Source organism: Aspergillus welwitschiae (assembly GCF_003344945.1).
Source record: "Aspergillus welwitschiae strain CBS 139.54b unplaced genomic scaffold BDQ94scaffold_8, whole genome shotgun sequence".
NCBI classification, from domain to species: Eukaryota; Fungi; Ascomycota; class Eurotiomycetes; order Eurotiales; family Aspergillaceae; genus Aspergillus; species Aspergillus welwitschiae.
Window position 1 is genome coordinate 828,685 of NW_020798702.1, and position 22,158 is coordinate 850,842.

The 22,158-nt window shown below is 48.3% G+C and overlaps 7 protein-coding genes across 7 annotated transcripts; 2 read left to right on the plus strand and 5 right to left on the minus strand.

Moving 5' to 3' along the window:
• Positions 1 to 4: 4 nt before the first annotated feature.
• Positions 5 to 4,517, minus strand: BDQ94DRAFT_158117 (MFS transporter/fungal specific transcription factor domain-containing protein; the record flags this gene model as incomplete). Its single annotated transcript, XM_026768883.1, has 14 exons — positions 5 to 131; positions 187 to 256; positions 380 to 943; positions 1,000 to 1,309; positions 1,380 to 1,578; positions 2,095 to 2,178; positions 2,234 to 2,703; positions 2,766 to 2,969; positions 3,104 to 3,344; positions 3,400 to 3,418; positions 3,493 to 3,714; positions 3,770 to 3,788; positions 3,846 to 4,215; positions 4,441 to 4,517. The coding sequence occupies 14 exons, from the start codon at positions 4,515 to 4,517 to the stop codon at positions 5 to 7; spliced, it is 2,976 nt and encodes a 991-aa protein (XP_026628979.1).
• A 1,743-nt stretch (positions 4,518 to 6,260) lies between these two features.
• On the minus strand, positions 6,261 to 7,951 carry BDQ94DRAFT_185966 (D-aminoacid aminotransferase-like PLP-dependent enzyme). The gene is made up of 5 exons (XM_026775019.1): positions 7,897 to 7,951; positions 7,796 to 7,828; positions 7,572 to 7,715; positions 6,850 to 7,502; positions 6,261 to 6,743 (listed from the first exon to the last, which is right to left on the minus strand). The coding sequence occupies exons 1-5, from the start codon at positions 7,937 to 7,939 to the stop codon at positions 6,495 to 6,497; spliced, it is 1,122 nt and encodes a 373-aa protein (XP_026628980.1). The 5' UTR covers positions 7,940 to 7,951; the 3' UTR covers positions 6,261 to 6,494.
• Positions 7,952 to 9,130: 1,179 nt separating this feature from the next.
• Positions 9,131 to 10,843, minus strand: BDQ94DRAFT_185968 (HET domain-containing protein; the record flags this gene model as incomplete). The annotated part of the gene is made up of 1 exon (XM_026775020.1): positions 9,131 to 10,843. One exon carries the CDS (start codon positions 10,841 to 10,843, stop codon positions 9,131 to 9,133), a length of 1,713 nt encoding a protein of 570 aa, XP_026628981.1.
• A 3,333-nt stretch (positions 10,844 to 14,176) lies between these two features.
• On the minus strand, positions 14,177 to 15,109 carry BDQ94DRAFT_168277 (ankyrin repeat domain-containing protein; the record flags this gene model as incomplete). The annotated part of the gene is made up of 1 exon (XM_026771012.1): positions 14,177 to 15,109. The coding sequence occupies one exon, from the start codon at positions 15,107 to 15,109 to the stop codon at positions 14,177 to 14,179; it is 933 nt and encodes a 310-aa protein (XP_026628982.1).
• A 449-nt stretch (positions 15,110 to 15,558) lies between these two features.
• Positions 15,559 to 16,430, plus strand: BDQ94DRAFT_168278 (ankyrin repeat domain-containing protein; the record flags this gene model as incomplete). The annotated part of the gene is made up of 2 exons (XM_026771013.1): positions 15,559 to 15,872; positions 15,935 to 16,430. 2 exons carry the CDS (start codon positions 15,559 to 15,561, stop codon positions 16,428 to 16,430), a joined length of 810 nt encoding a protein of 269 aa, XP_026628983.1.
• Positions 16,431 to 17,893: 1,463 nt separating this feature from the next.
• Positions 17,894 to 18,780, plus strand: BDQ94DRAFT_168279 (ankyrin repeat domain-containing protein; the record flags this gene model as incomplete). Its single annotated transcript, XM_026771014.1, has 2 exons — positions 17,894 to 18,204; positions 18,288 to 18,780. 2 exons carry the CDS (start codon positions 17,894 to 17,896, stop codon positions 18,778 to 18,780), a joined length of 804 nt encoding a protein of 267 aa, XP_026628984.1.
• A 1,031-nt stretch (positions 18,781 to 19,811) lies between these two features.
• On the minus strand, positions 19,812 to 21,716 carry BDQ94DRAFT_185971 (uncharacterized protein). The gene has a single exon (XM_026775021.1). It carries the CDS (start codon positions 21,520 to 21,522, stop codon positions 19,927 to 19,929), a length of 1,596 nt encoding a protein of 531 aa, XP_026628985.1. The 5' UTR covers positions 21,523 to 21,716; the 3' UTR covers positions 19,812 to 19,926.
• Between the last annotated feature and the right edge of the window lie 442 nt (positions 21,717 to 22,158).

The window sequence follows — 22,158 nt, forward strand, 5'->3', positions numbered from 1 at the left end:
TCCATCAGGTCTCCTGGGCGATATGACTCTTGCTAAAACGGTTTAGTCCCCGGTATATTGCGCTTTGGATAGCAACCAAGATTAAGCCAGATAAAACCAAGATTATCATGATTAGTATTCCCCTGGGATAGCTATATCGGTCTCATCAGTTTATATAGTTTCATCTGTTACCCAATGACGACTTACCCATTCAAACCATCATCATGTCGGAAGATCTGCGTCCCAGCCATGAGACCAGCCGTGGCAGACATGACAACTGTAAATCACAGTCAGCGTTCGCACACCCGATCTTCAGAAACAATGTTAACGTACACATCCTACCCATCTGGTTAGTAAATATTGCAGGATGTAAAACACGAAGTATAAACTCACGCCACACTAACGCTCCTCTCTCCAGGACTTGAGCAATTAACCTGAATCCACGCGTTATGAACCGGATGATACCCGACCGCCAGCCCATTTACAGTCGTCCAGAGGCCAAACCGTCCCCATCTATCGACGCGCGCCTGCAAAGCTCGCAGCAGAATAAGCGAAACAAGATATACAGCAACTGCGAGCATAACGCTCATCCCTCGACGGCGTGACCAATCACTCAGACAAGCGAAAAAGACAATGACAGGCAGTGTAAGCAAGCTCCCTATCGCGGCGAGAGCGTTTGCCTGGATCCGAGAGAACCCCAATGACATGATGATCGTCGGGGTATACGTAGTGAGGGGACTCCACGTTGCGAAGACACATGCCGTGGCGAGGAAATGAGGCCACTTGGTATAGTTTGTTAGCGTTTGCCATACTACCTTGACGGGCAGTGTTTTCGAGGTGGGCCCGTTCCATGATTGACATTTGCCGGCAGACTCTTCATCGGAATTTTCGGCAGTAATGCTTTCTCTCTCCGGCAGTAGCGTGAACAAAGCGAACGCCATAAGCGCTGACCATATTCCTTCGACTATGGATATCAGTAGGGTTCAACAATGATTAATCGCGAGGAACTAGATGTCTCACGTAAGAAAATCCATTGCCAACCATGCAACCCCCCCTTCCCATCCAACTTGAGTAACGCAGCACCAAGTAACGGCGAGACTGCAGCACCCCCAAACATTCCGAAAAAGAAAACCGCGATGCGTTTGGTCAATTCTTCTCTCGTATACCACGTCGAAAGGGTATACATAGCAGCCGGGATATACCCCGCCTCCGAGAGACCCAAGATGCTTCGCGTAAGCAAGAAACCAGTCTTGTTCCGAATGAAGATCTGCAGTGCGGCAATGACACCGAAGATGCACACTTGGGAGCTGATCCAGCGGCGGGGCCCCACCTAGTACACATTCAATCGGGCTTATTTAGCTTCATATCTCATGTCTCTGGGGACAGTGTAAGATCAGTACCTTCTGTAGAACCATATTGGATGGTATTTCCAGGATAATCACGCCCAAGAACATCAGCTGATTTCCCAAGTTAATCATGTCTTGGCCTACGCCAATGTCCGATGCGAAGCCTCCAGTTAGAGCACTGGCGATGTTGGTGCGGTCGATCTGGTAGGTTGCGAAGCCGATGGTGAGAAGAGGGAGGACTCGAGAATCGGCTCTGGTTGTAAGTTATCAGTGGTGACATTTCGAGGACTTTTCTACAATGGTAGGTCTTACATCCTCCATGTTGTGGTCACATCCTTAGACGCATGCCCGTATCCAGGAGTGCTGCTGGATGAAAACATTCTTTTCTAGAAGTTGAACCATCAAAAATCTCTGGAAATGTTCAAGACTATTTCCTTTGTGAAAACCATAATATGTGGTCGTGACGAGCAAACGAATGAAGGACCTTGTGGGTTTACCTTTGGGGTGATAAGATAAGAACGGGTCGTGATCGACAGACTACTGTTGTGCACGTTTGGTGTTTTTATTATGATGACATCGTCATGCTTCTTGCTCGTGTCCTACAGGTATCTCATTGACTGATGTTCGTTAACGTACAATGATATTCGCCCGTCTCAGTCATTGCCATGTAGGTGTATCCATCCGATCCACCATTTCCATTAGTGGACTCAACTGAACCGGCATGAAGATGGCAAGACGACTATAAAACCCACACGCCATGTTCAGGTACATCTGCTGCTCATCCGATCGGTCGCATGACTGCTCCGTAAGAATGAGAATACATGCCGCGATTTTGGGAAGCGAACGAAACTTCCTATCTTTCGTGGTTAGTCGACTAGCTTCTCAGGAGGCTATTTCCATGGTCTTACATGTTCGCCAGCATCTGAGCATGGGTCTGCTGGCTGCATTGTTCTAAAACCGATCGAGCAGCTGCGAGACATCGTGTTTCACTTCGCTCATAGGCCTCTGCCTCCTCAGGATCCAGTCCCTGCTGGGCCAGATGGAGCCATTTTCCGTGAATTAGGAAGATGAGGAAGTAAGAGCTCAAATGGGTCTCGGCCTCCGCCTGCTCCCCAAGGCAGGAGAAGCGTCCTGCGGGAGTATTGAGCGAGTTATTATATGTCTGGAAGATACCCAACCATGCTTGAACCAGGCAATATGCATCTTCGATTTGACGGCACATGTCAGCGCGTGTAACTCGGAGGGCCGCCTGGCTAAAGAGTGAATCTATCACACGATCGCAGAGGCACCCGTACAAGCATTGAAGCGTCAACCGCGCTTCATCTGGGTGCTGAAGCGCATCGCTGGGCGAATGGTCGGTGTGCTTGTCGCACATAATCTGGGAGCCTTCAATATTAAATTGTCTTTTCTCTATGTGTGTAAGCGGGGAGGGACTCTCACCGAACCGCGACCCGTGCCGACCGCATCGGCTTTTTCAATAGCATAGAGAGCCCAAAAGGCATTCTTGAGCAATCGTTCGTCGGTCCCGGTGGAAAGTTGTCGCAGACGTCGAGAGCTGTGAAGTCCCAAATCTTGCACGCACTGGACACCAAGGGTGACAAGACGGGACCTGGAGTGATGAGCGGACTTGTCGGCGAAGATGACCTACGGAATGATTAGCGCTAATGTCCTCTGCTTTATCATTCAGGAAGCTCACCATGATCAAAATTCCCTGGATGAAATAGTCAGTTTTGTTGACCTGAAAATTGTGGGAAAGGACTTGCCTGAAGCGTCCGGACAGTCACATTATCCATGGAAAGACAATTCAGTTCAGACAACGCTCGACGAAAATATCCAGTGGCCCGTGTTATGCCTTCAACGGCACTCCTAATACCCGATTGTATGCTTACAAGGTAGCATCCCAGCGCCAGGACAGCATAGGCTACCACCACCGTGGCTCGATTTGAGCAGTCGGACCTCAGCACAGCGTCCACGCACTCCTGGGCACTTGCCATACTCAGGAACATATTGACACCGGCACTACATTCTATCAGCCGGATCCAGTCAAGCTCCCCGTAAGCCGCAGACAACTTACCCGGGTGATTCAAAACATGCTGTAAATTATCAGTTTCATACTGTTTGTACTCCCACATAACTGTAGGGTCGTTGGAAGCTAACTTGTCCGTACCTTGGATGTAGCTACTGATTCGAGGTTCACTGTCGAGCATCGGCCCCATCGATGGTTTGTGACAGTCGGGCAATACATAGCATGTTTTGTCACCCCCCACAATGTCGCAGTTGAGAAGCTCTACAGCTCGTTTTATGTTTTCGGTTCGTGGCGGATCACTCTCAACCAGAGGAAGGGAGGAATAAAGCGAAGGAATGTCGAAGCCCAATGTTACTTGGCGAGCTGTCCAGACAATGAGCATTCCAGGTGTGATTCCAAGTTCCGGGAATTACCGTACTTTGAAACTCCTTTTGCAGCTGTCGAAGAATTAGCCTTGGTCGTAATACTACTCCCACAACCTAATATGGCCTTACCATATGGATAGAAAAGGTTCTGTCACCCCCGTGCTCATGATCCGACCGGGTCACTGATGGGTCACCGTAATTGGGGGGAAGAGTAGCAGGGCTCGACTCGGATTCGGATTGACCTCCAGGCATCGAGCCCTCAGCCGACCAGTCCGGGCAAGGGTTGCAAGATATATCGGGAAGGTCCCAACAGGGCAGGTCTAGAGCCCCCGGAGCAACTGTCTCCAACCATTCCTGGGGACTGATTGACTGCCGTAACGACAGATCCGCGTCACGCTCAAATAGACTCAAGGCAGGACTGAGCTGCGAAGGCGTGGAGATGGACCTTGTTGATGCTGGCCCTCGTAAATAGGTGCACGAGCTATCCTTTCTCTGGGAGCTGCTCTGTTACTATGAAGGCATACGTAGCAAATGACCTGCAGGGCAACATGAGCACTTACCCGACAGTGCATGCAAGGATTTCCGCCATCACCTATAGTGTTAAATGTTGGTTAGCTGAAGGATAAAGGGGGCGGAAGTCAGCGATATTGGAACGTTCCACAATCCACCATATCAGAAGGGGGCGATAAGGAAGAGGGCGGGAGGCGGGGCAAACGCCAGGAACTGACAGCGAGTCTTTCGCGCCTTGCACGGCTCACAGGCGCCTCTTCGTCGTGTAATACCCTTGCGGATTCCATTCATGATGCCTCATGGGGCCAGTCTCGGCACAGCAGGTGTCTGTCGACTGCAAAATCACGCAAAGATGCTCGTCAAAGACGCAATCGAAGGATGAACCACAGATCTATTAAAGGCGAGGACTGTCGCCTCCTACCTTTACCACGAGGACATGGGGCAGTATGCGGACTGTGAGTGCTCATTCTTCCCCTCTAGGGATTTGGTTGCTCACAATTAATTGGGATAATTCTCAGCCGAGCCAGCCCCACTACGTCAAACAGCAGCGTCATCTGCTCTTCGTGCTGAATACAGTGGGTACAGTCACTGCAGTAGTGTGTCGCCCATCTCTGATCGTAGCGGACGAAAGATGCATTCCTGAAACAAAGCAGGGTCGAGATACTTTCCATCCAAAGAGGTTGACACTAGAGGCCAACCTGGTCGTCTTTCACCAATCGAATGGTCAACAGATCGACAGGCGAGGATCGCATCGACTGGTGGGGCAAATGTGTCCATCCGGCGCTATTAGCGCGCTCGGTCAGACTTGCAGATACTTTCACTGTTCGTTTGACGATAGTCTGCTGTATCACGCGGGTCGCCAGTGAGAACGGGTTGCTTTTTCTTTTCTTTTTTTCGCCAACAGTGAGTGTCGGGTAATCGTTTAGAATATAATATCCTCTTGGTCAATCTGTCCCGCCGCAGACACACACGGTCTGTCCTCGGGCTTTGAAGGTCACAGAACCACACAGTCGTGCGATGGGCAGGTTTCCTGGGACCTCTCCGAATCAATTACCCAGATATGTGCCCCTGGGTATGGGTGAGACAGCCGTTAAGGGACTATCCATTTAAGTCCTGTGCCGATCGCAGCACTAAGGGAATCACCCCGGACCGACGTTACATTTCCGATGCAGCCTGGATCACCGGGCACACCCCACTACATGAACGTTATTGACACCATTCCATTTACATACCTGCTTTTGAAGGAGTGTGGTCAAGGAATTATAAATTACTTGCCCTGAATTACATCTGCGTCTATCCAGTCATCCACTATCGAACGCCACCTAGATCGGACTGGGAAGACCATGGCCAGCCACCCTTTAGGATCAGGCCTGGCCGTGAGTCTCAGCCCAGGCCCAATGACCCACTCCAGGCCCAGATACCCTGGCCTAGCACGGCGCCATTAGTAAAAAGAAATAAGTACAAAAATCTCTTCGAAACAGTTGGATTATTTCAGCGCCCGGTCTAGCACAGCTCCTCCCTCGTTCCCCCTTCTGATCTCCGGCAGTTTTGCTCGTCTATTGGTATGGAATTGGCCGAAATTCCCACCGCGATCATACGTGGCGAATTCCTTCCCTCTCCGGACATGCAGCAATATTTGGGAACTAGGTAGTCCTTTCGTCCAGTATGATTAGAAGACGAAAGAATTGCACAAACTAACCGTGCATTACGTTGGACAGCAATCGTTGGCTCAGGGTCTCCCAAGTGGTCTCCGCATCCCTTCGACTGGCGACGCCGATATGGCCCAAACCTTGAAAACCCGACCGGTGGCCCTACCCACATGAGTAACTACGTATACGAGTATTATTCACAAATGAGGACCGTCGTATTCCAGTGGGAGGGAAATTCAGGACAGTTGCAAACTGAAGTATGACAGGCTGGCCACACGATCATCGCCGTGTGAGTCGCGACGCATTGAAAAATTGATTACTCAATGATCGATGCTTTCAAGATACCATACGATCTACAGAATCTCAAAAATTGAGCTTAAATATTTCTGCTTGAGCGGAATAACAAACAAACACCGACGAGGGGTGCATGAGCTTTGCTAAGACGCAGACCGTAAGCACCGGTCGAGGAGGGCAAATCTAGACCCTCGGGACTCAGGGCCACCCGGACATTGTTTCTGCCTAAGGGGTAGGGGAGAGGGACGGAATCACAGGTCAAATCCAACTGGCAGCGAGGATACTCATGTGCGTAGATCTACCGCTATCCAATTCATTCCGTCACTCAGCCAGGATGTCGATCCTGCTGCGTCACTGGCACACACCACTGCCATATGTCTAAGACATCCCCACCCATGATTTTTGCCATCGCATTGCGCAGCAACCGGCACGCAGGGCCCGCGTGCTGAGACCCAGCTTGATACACTACTGTCTGCTTAGCCGACGGACAGAAGATTAGTCGAATGGGGAGCAGCAAGTGCCATGTGCTTGTGGCAATGACTTCGGAAAGAGTGTCGATGTCATCGACCGGAATCTAGAATAGCACCAGAGCAGCGCCGTTCCTCATGATTAGTCCATGCGTAGTAGAGTGGCGCTAACGAAGTCTTCCAGGGTGCCGATGTACTGAACGCAATACATACCGGCCCAGCCTTCACCTTCCACCCAAGCCGTATAGCAATCGCAACGCACGTATCACTAATGATGCTCCGGCTGGGATGTCTCGGCACCATCAACGTATACCTACCGTGCTCCTCCTGCACTCCAAGGAACGCGGACGTCGTAAACCCATTGATAAATGTCCCATGTCGCGAGTATTCCAGCCGGAGCTTCATAGTGTATACGTCTCGCTGTGCCTGTTGTTCATCTGGCTGAGCTGTTACTTCCAGTCCATTTTTCCAACCGTCGTCCCATATCCCATTTCTGGAGCATTTCTGGCCTTCCATCGTAGTGGAGACGTTATGAGCAGCAATATCACTCAGCACTATTGCATTTTGCGCCGCTGTCCGCGGGTACACCACACCCGGTCGGGCAAACACACAGAAAGTATACTGCAGCGGGGAATCCCGTATGCGAGGAAAGCTGGGCCCAAACAGAAGTGGGCGGATGTAAAGCACCGCGTCCGTCTGGGGCGGAGGTACATAGGAAGTATTGATTGCTACTGCTTTTCTAACACATGTCAGGAACAAGTGCTCGGGGATAGCCGTCATGCCTGCCGCCACTGTAGCATCGGCTAAGTGACGGGCATGATCAAGGGGCCGGAAGAGAAGGATGCGGTTGTCTCGCGTGCGTCGGGCTTTTAGCAGATGCCGTGATCAGTAAACTCGAGTTACGTTTGTGGGAAGAGGAACAGAAGGTAACTTACCGGTGAGGGACTCATAATATGGTCCCCCATAGTTTACTCCCACGGCGAAGCCATTGATTTGAAGATTTGGGTTATTGATCACTGTCGGTGAGCCCCATGAACCCGTTGTCTGGCAGTAGGTGCACTCCACATGGGAAGTAGGAACTTTATCAGTCAGAATATAACTTGGCTCTAATGATAGAGGTTCGATATTTGGGGAAATGTCAGCAAGAGATACAACATACATTCAATGCTTTGGCTTCCAAGGGAAGACCAGTCTGTCGGACCGGTTAGCGCACCTCATCGGAATACGGATCTGTCAAATAAGGGGTTCGGGTCAACTTACTGATGGCTTGAGACGGGGGTTCGGGGAATGTATCAGGATCCATCGCAGCACTGATAGTTTCCGTAGATAGGAGAGGTCTGTATTTATTGCGGGTTGCAAACTCTGTGCAGTATATAGATTGATGTTAAACTTCAGGCAAGGCGATCTGTTTCCGTATTACCGGATCGCGAGAATGGGGCCGGAATTATCATGCATGGCGCTAGTTTGCCACTCTATTCCAGAGTAACTTCCGGATAGCGGTCCGCGGATCGACGGATCTAAGCTCGGTCTTGCCGTAGCTCACACCTTCGTGTTGTGTAGTAGTGTCAATTCCCTAGAGAGGCTTAGTGTTTAGTTCGTGTCAGTAAACTGGATAGAGTCAGAGAATGTCGCCTCCCGCATAGGATGAACGTATCAGTATGGTGCTCGCTTCAAATCGCAGGATTATTTGGATCCGCTAGAGCTGTGGCTAGTACATCGGGGATTACACAGTATACATCAGATGCGCAAGAACATAGAAGTAAGTACTTCATCAGCAATCACTATGCTTAATCAAATTTCTGCTAGGCCATTCACTATCCCCTAGATGGCTCACTGTTGTCACCTGCTAAGTGTACGTTTCTTCCCTAGGTCTCCGCCTTTTTTAGCCATCATACTCTAGGACGCCTGTATAACGAAGACGCTTGTCGCAACCTGTGAAGCTTGAGCCACCATCATGAAATACCCTCATAAGCCAATTTACAGTATGATTGTGTATGCACGTCGGCATATTGCACAGGCCTGTCGAAGCGATGGTTTTTAGTGATGTGAATACGTATTGATTTACTACACAAACACCCATGGTCTTCTCCCGAGCCAAAATTCAGTCTTCATTTTAACCCTGATGGAGAGATGGCCTGTAAAATTGCAGTTATGTCTGAGATTTACAAGTAGCGTTTTGCTGCCGGGATGAAGTGGCATACCGTCGGCAGAATCCTTTGTGCTGGTATATACAATATATTTGCGAGGATACTTGCATATTTCTGTCAGATGAAGCTTATCGTGAAAGATGCTGATGCCTGGTCTAATGCAGACCTAACCAACATACGGCATACAGTGAAATTTCCCCAAGGCAAGTAACATACATACCGACATGGCATCTGAGCTTCGTCTTTCAAATAAGAATACATTAAAAGATGCTGAACAGGGCCCTCTAAAAGACTGCGCGTTCATACTATATGGATATGTAACAGACGTTCGCCCATCCTTCTGGTCGTTAGTCGCTAGAAGTAGCCTCTAACCGCCGATTCCAATAATCGCTGTGTTGTCCAGTATATATCAGAAGCAATATAATCTGTCGCAGACTCAGCTCCTCATAGACAAACTCAACCGGGCTCACTAGAGTCCATATCGTATGCCTCTCAGTCCTGAGACATACCTCATCGATAGATGGTAAATACGAGAGGCAGCTATCGAGCAATTCCCCGGCTCTCTGAATACTTTGCTCCCTTTCTGTGCTGCAGAGAACACCCCGCATGTAACGTAGCGTAGAACCTGAATCATCTTGATGTCGGATTAGGACGACACTTGTACCTTCCAGAAGGAAAACCTCATCTCCTTCACAAGGGCCGGACTCAGTTACGCAGCTGTTATAAGACATCATTTTATATAGAGGCCCGCCACCATGTCTGGCCATAGCACTTTGACTTTCAGCGGTTTTTATCTGCGAGCAAGTCTTTCCTGCCAGCTGTTGGTGCAGGGACTCGTTCATCACAAATGGAACAGATTGCCTTGCCCAGCTGCGGCAAGGTCTGCAGGAAGGTCGAGAGGTTTGAGTCACATGTCTGAGATGTCCTATATGGGTAAAATAGACGTCGAAAGAAATGTTGAAGTTGCTGTCGCTGTCTGGAATGTTTCCAACAATTGCACTTTCGTGAGCATGGTGCAGCTTCAGAATGTTGAAGAGCTTTAGTGCGGTTTCAATACGGAGCTCACGTGGCATGGTACGCAAAAGGCGCACGAATAGACACATTGGGCTCTCCGAATAGTCCGCGACGACCTCAAGGCCTCCATCTTCCTCGTGTTTACCGGATGCGCTAGCGAGACCAAGCAGACCATAGACACGATCGCGAACATCGAAACACTGAGCCAGACCAAATTTCAGAGTCAAGTCGACGATCCCTTTGTCTTCATAGGTGCTTCTTCCCTGTTGCCTCTTGTCCAACTCATTGAGAATTTCTCTTGCATGCCGTCCGGCCGGTGTGCTCCCAAGGACCATATCAACTCCCGTGAAGCCTCCCAGGACAAACTCGCCCTTGTTCCACCTCGGGAGCCGCCTAAAGACTGACCATGTTGTCGACTTTGATCCACAAAATAGGATAATGTTTCGCGCGAGGAATAGCTCCTGGATGATCCACAGTCTTGTCCAGTATGACCGTTGGTATACTGTATCCAGGGCCTGTCCGTCGGGCGCGTTGAAATCAAGGGCCTCGATTCTATCCTTTTGCTCCCCCAGCTTGGTCGTGGCGATGGTGCTGTTCGCTACTGAATCAATGCATACATCGAAGACAAAATCACTCTCGGCTGTAGAGTGCCCAAGCCAGACGAGCACATTCTCTGCCTGTGCATAAAGATCGCCCATTCGCTGTACCTGGACGTTACGCTCGGGAATGTCCACCTGATTGATACAAATTGCGTCCGCGAAGAAATAATTCTCTCTGTAAGCACTGGTGGCTAACACTTTCAGGAAGCTGTGCAGGTTCTCCCGGATGAAGAAGGGCCGATCGTTGACGAGGATCAGATGGTCGGCTGCGACAGTTCCCCATTCATAGGAGAGGCTGTTGTGAGCAGGTTTCTCTGCGAATTTGCATGTTATGAGAGAGAATTTGAGAGGTTTCTCTGGGGCGGTAGAGTCAAATTTGAGAAGTCGGATGTAGTGTTCATCAGTACCCAGTGGGGTGTGAATGAACCCCGCAGTATCGGCCTTCATGGGTAACGTACAGTCTGGTTGAGTTGTGATGGTGTAATGCAATCCTAGAGTATAAGAAACCACACAAAGAGGTCAACGTAAATGTATCCCTATGCTGAGACTTTCCAAGGTAAAACATTGGAGTTCGTTCTGACTCACCTCTATATATCTAAAAAGCCATGATTTCAAGACATCAAAGCCTGCGTCTAAGCCTCTCTCTAAGCCTCGGTGTATGCACATATACGGCTTCCTAGACCATCGTTGAGTAAGCAAAACCAGCTGACAGGCAGAATGCGACTAGATGTAAACATTCATACAAAACAAAGAAGTATTGAGATCTTGTGCGAGTTTCCCATACATATGTGGTTTCGCCGTCACTGCTTTCAACAAGTATGTGCATGTGCCACAGTGCGGGGTCTGCTAAGTTAGCAGATAGAGGATAACTAACCAAGTAACGTTAGTTCCCGCCCGGGCCGGCCACCCAGTTAGTGCCACATAAAAGACTCCTTTTCTGAATTAGGATTTCCCAATCACCACAGGTTTGTGAAATCCGAGATAGAATAGAGATATTATCTGTACACTGATTATTATTATTACCGGTCTTTTTACGGACTTTGGAACGAGACTGCTTATCTCATCCAGGCCAAACCGCCTGTTCAGGCTCAAATTGCTAGTTTGGCCCTTGCAATCAGGTGGCCTCTTTTATTCAACCGCAGTATGTGGTTGTTTTCCAGCAAAGTAGACAAGGGTGAAACAGTCGCCTGTTTATATCGTATGAGGGGAAAATCCAAGTTTAGCCGCGGCTACACAACCGAGAAAAGAATTTGAGCATCATTTCGTACCGGCGGCCGTAGGTTCGTCGGTGTGTTGTTGTCCCCTGCTGTCATGCTCCTCTTATCATCTTGTCACGAGCATGACCGAGAGACGCAACAGCTAATATGGTTTTGTTACTCAAACCTTCCAATGGGTTCGCCGACAAAATATGGAGGAAACCACCGGTCGCACCACACGCCAACATCACTCCCGATAAATCACTTGCTCCGAGCTTTCAAGACATCGTCGATCTCCCAAAAGCCGAGTTTGAAGGGCGGCATTTGATAAATGAACGCGAGGCTCGTATATTGTTGTCGACAGCGGCAATACGTTTGCTCTATCATTGTTGTAGTCAGCGTCGAAAGCGCCGATGCCATGACCGAGGGTTGATCGCCGCCCGGATGATGGTGATATTGGTGACTATGACAGCACCAACTGTCATAAGAAGTTGAAATACAGCCAAAGAAATCGTCGCAAATTGATGTATAAGAATGGAGACGGGTAGTAAGAACCAGTCTTGCGAAGAGATTGAGAGAAGACAAGCAGCATGAATATGAGAGGATTTTGATTAGTTGGAGCATAACACTTGGGGGAAGGAAATTATGGATCGGTCTCTTGGGCAGCAAAGTTCGTAGCATTAACAGCGCCTTGGAAAGGCTACATAGTGCAAGGAAGATGAACAAACAAAAGCCTTGCACTCAGGAGGTGCAAGCTTGGGGGAAGATTGCATACAGTTTTGTGTGGAAGTCCAGAAGAAAGAAAGGACATTGTGGGCGAGGTACATAAGGTAGAGAGCGGTGAGAATAAATCCCAGGGAAAAACTGGCATTTCCCTGGAACGTTTAACTAGAATGAAACGACCGAAGGACGCGTTGAGCAGTCCAGTATGGAATAGCAATGAAAACTAGAGAAACCCGGGGTTATTACATGTTGCGAACTTGAGGCGGTCCTACGGGTTCAACTCCGCGCTCCAGGCTCCGGCTTCTTAAATTCCCGAGTCCATCATTCCAAATGCTAACTTACACACATATCAGCTGCTTTAGATCCTGTGCTGCAACGGCGGAGCTGGAAACATACCTTCATTTGCTTATGGGTATTCCTGTGAGGGCAGATCTGAAGACTTTTCCTCTAACGCCGAAAGCCGCTTCTTCATCATCCAGTTCTGTTCGCTTATCAGCTGGGCTACATTCTCGTCAGGTATGTTAGTGCCGGGAATATACCTCGATTTATAGGCACACAATACAGAAAACAATGAGCCAAGGCGTTAGCTGCATGCCCGTCTCCCACAATCCTATGTCGAAAGTTGTGAGATTGAGAATCAGAGTAGAAAGTAATGAATATTTCTATCTCCTTCCCATTGAGAAACTCCTAGCCGAATAGAACAGTATCAGAAGGGCTTGCAACAGTGTGAAGTGACATTGATGTTCAAGAGGGGTAACAAATGCAGAGGGTGAAGTTGATTCACGGGAGCAACTACAGCCACACCAACTCTCTTCTTGCCGTGGACATGTTAAAGCTCGCTTGGAAGGACCGGGGCTTCTTCCGCTTAGATTATCTACTATTGACCTCTACTCCCTCCAGTTCATGTATCTGTGCAGTCTGCAGACCACCAGGACCTCATAGGCTCAGGCCCTTCGGCGGCTCTTCGCATCATGTGTGTGGTACATCAACGGATTAGTCGAAGGACATCTTGTCTCGTAACCGTAAGGAGCACTTCATGGTGTTTTAATTCGCTTAGTCTCTTTAGTCTTACTGTAGGGTAAGAGGCGATCGGTGTCCTTTGTGCAGGGCTCTTTGCAGAGAAAATATGGTGAGTAATAAAGACGTTCCGGTCTCCCTGAGCCAAATGTGAGGCTACGATGAGGTCTTCATGTTGCCAGCAATATTCCGAATACATGATCTCAGCTCCCATGGTGTAAATCCCTCGCTTTGCAGCTTATTTAGTAGTACCACATAGCCAGGCTGTAAAGCCAGTGTCCTGGCTATTTGCAGCTCCAGAATCCCCGAGATGAATAGGGTCGGGAAAGTTGAGAGAAAGAGCATAGATAAGGCCCGTGCAGGTAGCAGCCGATCTGATGAAATTAGAGTGAATGCTCCAAGTCCTAAATTACTACAGGTTTCTTTCACCCATGGTAGGGCATCGTTTTTCGATATTGCTCCAGCATGTCACTATATTGCATTACTCACGTCTAATTACATCAAGTAGCTGGTCTCTACCTGAATGCGTTCGCTCACCCACAAACTTATAGTATCATCAATATCTCTGAGCACGACGCAGCGTATAGTTTCTGGTCAAGCAACTCATTTCTCTCACACCAATCACCCATAAAGCCGTACAGTAAATTTCTAACTATGAGACATTTTTGGTCCGACTCCGTGTTCGGGTGCTAACACTACCATCCTCTAAGATTTCTCTCTCCCTGGTGCTTTGAATCGTTGTGGGACGTTTCAGCGATTCCGATCCACACACTGAAGAGCCCGGCCAGCCTGTAACGTCAATATTAGGCTGTTTTTCTGTGTTCCAATTCTGTGCTGCAGGTGGCTACGCACTGTTCTCGGTAGTTGATTTCTCCGACCCACCAATTGCAAGAGGGGATCCTGTTTGTGCAGACTCAAGAAGCTTTATTACACTTTGATACGTGCCCTTCATGGAAGAGCCTTCATGAGAAGCTCGCATCTTCCACTCGGCGACTTCCACGGGGCTTTTGTTCTTAAACTTTGTACAGTATGATCGGGAGTTCGGATCTGCTCCCAAGTCGAGAAGTATTCTTATAACCTCCTTATCGGCAAAAAGCGCTGCAACATGCAGCGGCGTACCCCATTCTGCAGAAACCGTCGTGGTCGGATCAAGTCCCTTGGAGAGAAGGAAACGAAATTTAATAGCTGCATCGCTGCTCCAAACAAGAGCTTCGAATAAAAGAGCGGGGTTCATCTTCGCCCCATATTGTACAAGTAAATCGAAAGTAGCTCCGTTGTCCTCGTGAACTAGGTCAAGAGAGCTCGATAGGGGGCTTATCTTCCTCGGACCGCAGCGGTTGGGGTCGACGCCTCGCTCGAGTAATTCCCGGGCACAGTCAACCGAATAAAACCTGTATATCTCACAATTCAGCCCTGCAATGACAGCTAACAATGACTCGTAGTAGACGCACCGCAGAAGAGGCTCGCCTTTAGACGTTATACAATTACTAGGCTTCAGGCCACGATCGAAGTAGAGGCGAATGACCCGCGGGTCCTGCCTCGCATCATTTCCGCAGAGGCAACCTATCGCATTGGGCGACATAGGCACACCCGCATCGAAAAGCGCCGCTACTATGTCCGCATGTGCTTGTTTAGTAGCGAGCCTGAGTCCAGTGTCGAGATCTTTAGCAGAGAGTCTACCCGTGGTGAGAGCTCTCTGAACATCCTGAAGGTTGCCGTCGATACATGCCTTTTGAAAATTATTACTCAAAGAGTCATTTGCGGTGCTGGATGACATTGACGCAGACTAAGGGGATATAGGACCTTTGAGGGGCGTGACTATGAGCACAATGCGTTTGGACTGCAGATTGACTCGGATTTAACCAAGTTTTAGCCTTTGTTTCTTCTCGGCCCATGACCGAATCATGGAGGTTACTATCCCGATTGGGTGTCTGTGCCATGGTTGACGCATTCGCGGTGGAAGCGAGCCATGCCGTTGGATTGACATCGGGTGGATAAGGTGTGGGGCTAAGGGACTCTTCACATACTCCTTTTGTTTAGTGCAGGCAAAGAGAGGGGATGAGCGTCGAGCCAAAAATCATTTGTCCTAATCTAATCCTCAATAGCACCATTCTGGTATATCAGGAGTCGTAAAAACCTCGCATCCTTTGATTGTCTTTCGGGTTTAATATACCCTGTCTATTTACTGGACACTTGAACCTCACTCCAATCTTCATTCCCCTCGACATGGAACCAGGTGAAGCATTTGTCGAGGCCTTTCATGACGCTTGTTTCAATGGTGACTTGCTGAAAACCCAGAATGCCCTCTACAGCGGACGGCTCACCGCTGAGGACGTCAGTGAAGGACTCCATATTGCCACCGGCGAAGCTCACACAGATATAGTGGCAGCACTCTTTGATTCTGGGGCTCAAATGACAGCGGATTCGTCGAGTTTCCTTATTGGAGACGATGGCCAGCAACACCCGGGTATCATTCGCTACTATCTCAACCACGGTCTTGATCCGAACTGCAACGTCTCTAATGGTGAGCCACTTCTACGGTATGTTTGGTCAGGATTACTATTCAGATCTACGGGAACTATCACTGACTACTATGTGACAGGTTCATGAAAAATCCTGCCTGTGCCGAAGAATTGCTCTCACGGGGTGCCGACCCCAACCGGAAGGGTCCTAAGGGCGTCAGTCCACTTGCCTGTGCTCTTGAGAATATCAGTGAAGAGGATACGTCTCTGTTCGAGACCCTTCTTGCACACGGGGCCAGGCTGGAATCCACTCTTTTCTTCTATGCTATCCGACCGGGCGAGTCTCTGGGGGAGTTTAAGACTAAATTACTCCTTGCCAAGGACGTTGATCCTAATACCACATCTCCAGAATGGGGTACGCCACTTCACCGGGCTGTTTATCTAGCTGAGAGAGGCATTGTCAAGGTTCTATTAGATGCAGGTGCCGACAAGACCGCGCGATCTGATTGCAGGCAATTTCGTGATCAAACCCCTGCGGAAGTGGCTGAACGGACGATCCAACGTTACCCTAAATCTCCTGACTTGCGTGCCTCACTCGAGACTATTCTAGAGCTGCTTCAATCTGAATACCACTAATATACAACTTGTAATGATACTTTATTCACTCATATCCTATCAAGTTCTACAAAGGAGGAAAATTGTACACCGCCATGGAAATCCCACCAAGCCTGGCGAGGGCTACGGATTGCTTGACGAAAGGTCACACCGGCCATTCAATCCCTTAAAGGCTTAGTAACGAGTACTTTATGTGGAGCGGTATGGCACCTTTGCCAGTCGCGAATAACTTCCGGCGACCAAATGTATGGTTCGCGTTCTTAGCTTGAGGGCTCAAGCGAACACCCATTCTCAGCCATGGAACGGATCAACTTCGGCTTCTGTCCATCAAAGCCAGCGAATAGCACTTGTTTATTTGGCTGCTTAAGGTGGATCCATCTATTCACATTAGCATTTGGCGGACCTCTTGTTCCTGAAAACCCAACAATATGTGGGGCAAACATCATTCTGGTCCGATGTCTCGGCTAGCTGTCAATAGTCTCACCGGGCTCCAGTATATCAGGGCCCAGGGTCTCAGATTCTCCACTCTTTCCTTCTACATAACCCAGGAACCATCTGGTTCGCATTGATTACTTGTTGCTTAGAAGACTGTCGGCTCCATCACACCCTTGGATTATCTCTTGATGGATCAACACATCTGCTCTGATGGTGTCCGATTTTCCGAGACAGGTTCAACACCTACACTAAGTTCGACAAATCCCCACGCGTAAATCGAATCTTTGAAACCTACGCAACCACCACAGGGCCTACGGGCCTCATCTCTTATATAGTTATATTTAACACCCCTGGCAATATTTCAATACTAATTTTGAAGGATCTTGCCCCTTTATAGTATTAAAATAATACTTAAATTATCTCTGTGGCTGGTCTTGGCAGCTAATATAGAAAATTTTATAATCTCAAGCCACACTGTTAATTTAACGCAGCGCGCAGTCAACCAGCAATATAATATAAGAGTAATTTTAAACATATCCGGGAGGGCCGCGGAAACCTTTCCGAGCTGGTGATATAATTTTATAGAGGCAGTCTTAAAGACTGCAGAGATACTTATCTAATTAACCTGGATAGTAATCTGAGATATAAGTTGAAAAAGCTGAGCAACCGCTTCCAGAGAAAATTTATTCAGTTAAAATATAATATCACAACAATCAGAATCTAAACCATCCCCAAGAATACACTTAGATTTATCTCCAGTAATTATAACTCATCTGCCCTGACCTGTCTTGGCAGAACTAAGAGCCATGGCCAAGACCTCAGGATTACTTATAGGAGCGTAGTTTGGGCCATCTACAGAGTACAGTCGTAATTCTAGGCTCAAAGATGTGGCTTGAAAGTTTGTTGTGCATGGACCAGTTTGCGTGACCAATCACGAGCTACAGCGACTGTCTCCGGTCTCCGCCACCGCCTGTGTCTCAGGCACAAATACGCCTTTCAAGGTCCCCTCCTTGTGTCCATTTCACATTAATCTCAGGTCACTGGACGACATGGAACCTGGCACTCCTTCTGAGACGGCCTTTTATTCTGCATGCATTGATGGTGGCCTGAGAAAAATACGAAAGGTCCTCGCTAACGGCTTACCCACACGTACCCTCGAGCATGGCCTTAGTCTCGCTACTGGTGCGGCGCATCCGGATGTTGTGGCCGCGCTTTTCGATGCTGGTGCTCCAATGACGGCCTTTGCGATAGATGCCCTTGGTGGAAGGGATGGCGAGCAACATCCCGATGTAGTTCGTCACTATCTCAATCGTGGTCTCAATCCTAACCGTACGACGTCCGATCGAGAGCCTCTCTTACGGTAGGTTCATATCATCTCGATGGGCCGCAAATATCCGTAAAGGGCAAAATGGAGCCGCGATGCTGACATATCGAGCAAAATAGCTTCCTGAATGCTGCCCCAGCTCGTGAGCTCCTTTTGCGAGGAGCTGATCCCAATCGCCGCGGACCAAAGAAGGTAGCTCCGCTTGCCACTGCACTAGAGATCGCTTGCAAAGATGACACATCTTTGTTTGACCTATTTGTCGAATACGGGGCCAACATAGAACCCAGTCTCTTCTTTCAGGCAATTCGTCCGCGTGGGGTAGATGGGGAATTCAAGACCAAGTTCCTTCTTGGTAAGGGTCTGAATCCGAATACGACATCTCCAGAATGGGGCACGCCTTTGCACTGCGCCGTCTACATTGCCAAGGAGGAAATTGTCAAAATTCTGCTAGATGCAAGTGCAGATCCTGCAGCGAGATCAAAGTGCAGACAGTTCGGTGATAAGAGCCCATCGGAGGTGGCAGAGACGAGAATGAAGTATACTACAAACGTTCCAGATCTGCAGGCTTCCTTTCTAACCATACTCGAGCTTCTTCAAAATTATCAACGCTGAAATAGTTGTGTCTGTGTGTGTGTGTGTGTGTGTGTGTGTTTTAGTGTCTTGTATAGTTTATGATTCTTACCGTCACGCGTTTCTTACGTGCGTTGCAGCGGCTATGTGTCAGTATTAATTCACGACAGAACAATTACCTTGGCTCTTTGTAGGCTATATCGAAGAACAATACAATTTGCATTGAAAAAGGCGTAGAGAGATAGGTCATAAGTGGATAGTCGAGTAAATGAAATGTACCAGAAGAAAAAGACCACTAGAATGACCCTGGTAGTTTATAAGCGACGCGAGAGTGGACCCGGGTGCAGTCTGCGTCCACTCGGACCAAGCCCGAAGCCTGCAGGACCCTGGATCACTAAGTATTTTAGTATCTCACACATTTGTCCTTCCCATTTTCGCTACTTAGCACAATTTTTTGATTGTTGAGGTCACTATCGAACACATTCCCATGTATGGGCGACATACCACATGAGGTGAGTCTGTATTGGAGTCGTCTTCACCCGGGCTCTGAACTTACTTGGAAAGAGTCCGAAAAAAAAATTCGTACCCGCCCTATCTATTACAACCGATCCATGCTTAAAATAAATGGTCTAGTTTCGGCAAAAGAAAGCCACGCCGATTGGTTTGATGAAGGTTCCATTTTAGCCTAAGTACAGTTCTACAATGGCACTGTATCAGGTGCGCAAATTTGTACAGGTGAAATTGACTTTTTTGATCCTGACAAGCTTAAGACTCAGTTTATACGTGGGGCACACACCGCTTGAGGGTTAGTGTCGTGACTAGCTGTCAATAGTTGTGTTTTAGTAGACTATCAGGGTCTAGGATATCTTTTGTGGAACGGGTTATGATGTGCAAAATTCAGGAACCGGCCGGAGAGAGATGCCTGCCCAGATTCGAAGAAGCCATTCATCTCTAGCTGACGTCATCCATGATACATGATCAGGTCACTCATTTGGAGAACTTCATCAACTAATCTACAAGGCTAATAAATCTGGTGAACAAGCATTGGTCACAATGCCAGACTAGTTTGCATTGTTCTATATCATTTGTACGGGAAAGCATATATATGAAAAGTGAAACGAATTCAATCTTCTAAAGGTAAATAGAATTGTCGGAACTAATTTCTCAAGCACAGTCCACCAAATAGACCTATTCAAGAGGCCCATATAGTACGACCCGCTTTCTTCGCCACGACCAGTGCTCAGGTGAGCCTTTAGGTCGACCTGGCCCATTCCTCAGGGGTCGAAAAACGAGCCCCTTATTTATTTCCTCGCGGGTGAAGCTTCTGGTGTGTACAACGATTCCCTTGGTTGACATGTATCTTGTCCGACGCGGTATGGGATTTGTATCCCATATTGGTCGCAGAATAACCATACCATCGCCTTCCTGCCAGTCATCCTCTGCCTCTTCCCTTATATTATCATTACTATCGCTTACATGCGCTTGTACGTACTTCATGTTTTGCATGTGTTTGCCCCACAAGTTCGAGAGGTCTAGGCTCTGGAGTTCCGGCATCGACTCCTCCAGATGAGCGAAGATTGGCGTCCATGACCCAGAGCTCAGGTGGCATTCGTGGATTGTTAAGGATCTTATACTGAGGCTTTTCTGCAAAAAGAGCAGGATTGAGTCGCTCCTCGCTGGAAGTCCGGCAAAGGCACACTCTTCCAACATTGAGAACTGGGCTTCGTGGGCAATACTGTCCATGATCCAGTCATATTTATGCTCAAACAACTTTGAACCTGGTGGCCCAGTATGACGAAACGAGAATTCGAGCTTTCGAAGAGAGGGGGCAGACTTGAGGAAGAATGACGGAAGGCTCGGTATCCCATGATAGTCCTCCTCCTTGGACTTGCGAGCCTTTTTTCTGGGGCTTGCTTGATCATTCTCTTCGCGAGATGTATCCTCTTCCTCGTCTTCCTCTTCCCGTCTTTTGCGATAGTCCAGGGCATCCTGCACGTCCCCAGATATGCTCATCTCGAGCGATTGCAACCCCTTAAGAGGCACTTTCAATTCCGCTAAGTCATGTGTCAAGTTTAGGCTGTTGATAGTAGCAGCTTCCAAACCGCATTGGCGATTACTCTGATATAAATCAAGCCTCTTCACCGACACCTGGCTCCGTGGCAGCGCTGTTATAACCCATGAGAAAACTTGCGCGGCTCGCGTCCACAGTGAAACCCATTCTCCATGCTTGAGAGATCTTCTCTCCTTGCGTCCCCGAATAACTGCACCATCCAAGTGAATAGCATTCAATTCACCAAGCTTTTTGAGCGCATGGCCAAGAAGTTCAACCAGCTCGCTTGGCGATTCGTTTTTTCTTGCTTCTTTCTGCTTTTTTAACCATATTAGATCATCTTTCGCGTTGGAAAGTTCCTCGGGGGAATAGTCAACTTCGACCCTTCTGAAACCGGGCCCATTGAACTTTTCGACGATATAGTATCCATCCTTGATATTCTTCTCTAACCCAGAAATGTCCATTATTGTAGCTAAAAAAGTAAGAGAGTTCACTTTCTTCCTGATATCGGGATTGCGACCCAAGGCAATAAGAGACCGAAGATTCTCCGACGACACATCGAGCACAGGTTGTTGGATGCATGCTAAGAATCGTGGACCGAGGCATCTTTTGGCAATCTTTCCACTTGTGAGACGTAGAGTCTTTATCGAGTCGACGTCTAAGTATGACAGGAGTGCTTCGAATAGCTCCGTGGGCAAAAAGGAAAACCCATCATATTGACATGGGTTGGACATTGTGTAGAACGGGTACGGTTGGCTAACAAGTACCGGTAGAGAGAGGGCTTTGAGAGGAGATGACCAAAGCTGGCGCCTTTCGATCTCAAATGTCTTGCTTTTTCTTTGCGGGGCCTTCTGTGCAGCAGGACGTTAACTGGGCGCGGACTATCATATGTCTCAATTGGACCATACGACTAGGTATAGTTAGCCTCAGTACGGAGTAGGCGTTTGCCCGATAAGACTTGGACCCTCAGACTGGTTTCTCTATTTAAGGACCCCACCCGAAGATCCGTGGGTCATTGTTGACTGCCAAGAGATTGATTTTAGGCAGCTTCACTTAGCAAATGCATGCACTGCTGCCTGCTCTTCGCACTAGTGCGCATTGCATAATTATATAAGCTGCACTAATACGAATGGCAACCAAGACTAGGAGATTATTTTTTCCTTTATCTACTCCGTACCCTATAATAACATTGAATATTATGAACAATATTGTAAAGGTATCCATTCTGAAATTTGTTCAATTTCATAAACTTTATCCTTGCCTATCAATGACTTGCGGGTGCACAAGATAGCGTAAGAACTCATCGAGACAGAACTGCTTGATAACTGGTAGAAAAATATATCTCTGCCAAGCCCGGAGAATCACAAAAA

Excerpts from the sequence above, each read along its gene's own strand:
- BDQ94DRAFT_185966 (XM_026775019.1), bottom strand. The coding sequence starts at position 7,939 with ATGGATCCTGATACATTCCCCGAACCCCCGTCTCAAGCCATCA. Across the intron at positions 7,503-7,571 it reads ATATTATGAGTCCCTCACCG|CCCGACGCACGCGAGACAAC; the intron begins GTAAGTTACCTT and ends ATCTGCTAAAAG. Across the intron at positions 6,744-6,849 it reads GGAAGGTGAAGGCTGGGCCG|ATTCCGGTCGATGACATCGA; the intron begins GTATGTATTGCG and ends GTGCTATTCTAG.
- BDQ94DRAFT_185971 (XM_026775021.1), bottom strand. The coding sequence starts at position 21,522 with ATGTCCAACCCATGTCAATATGATGGGTTTTCCTTTTTGCCCACGGAG.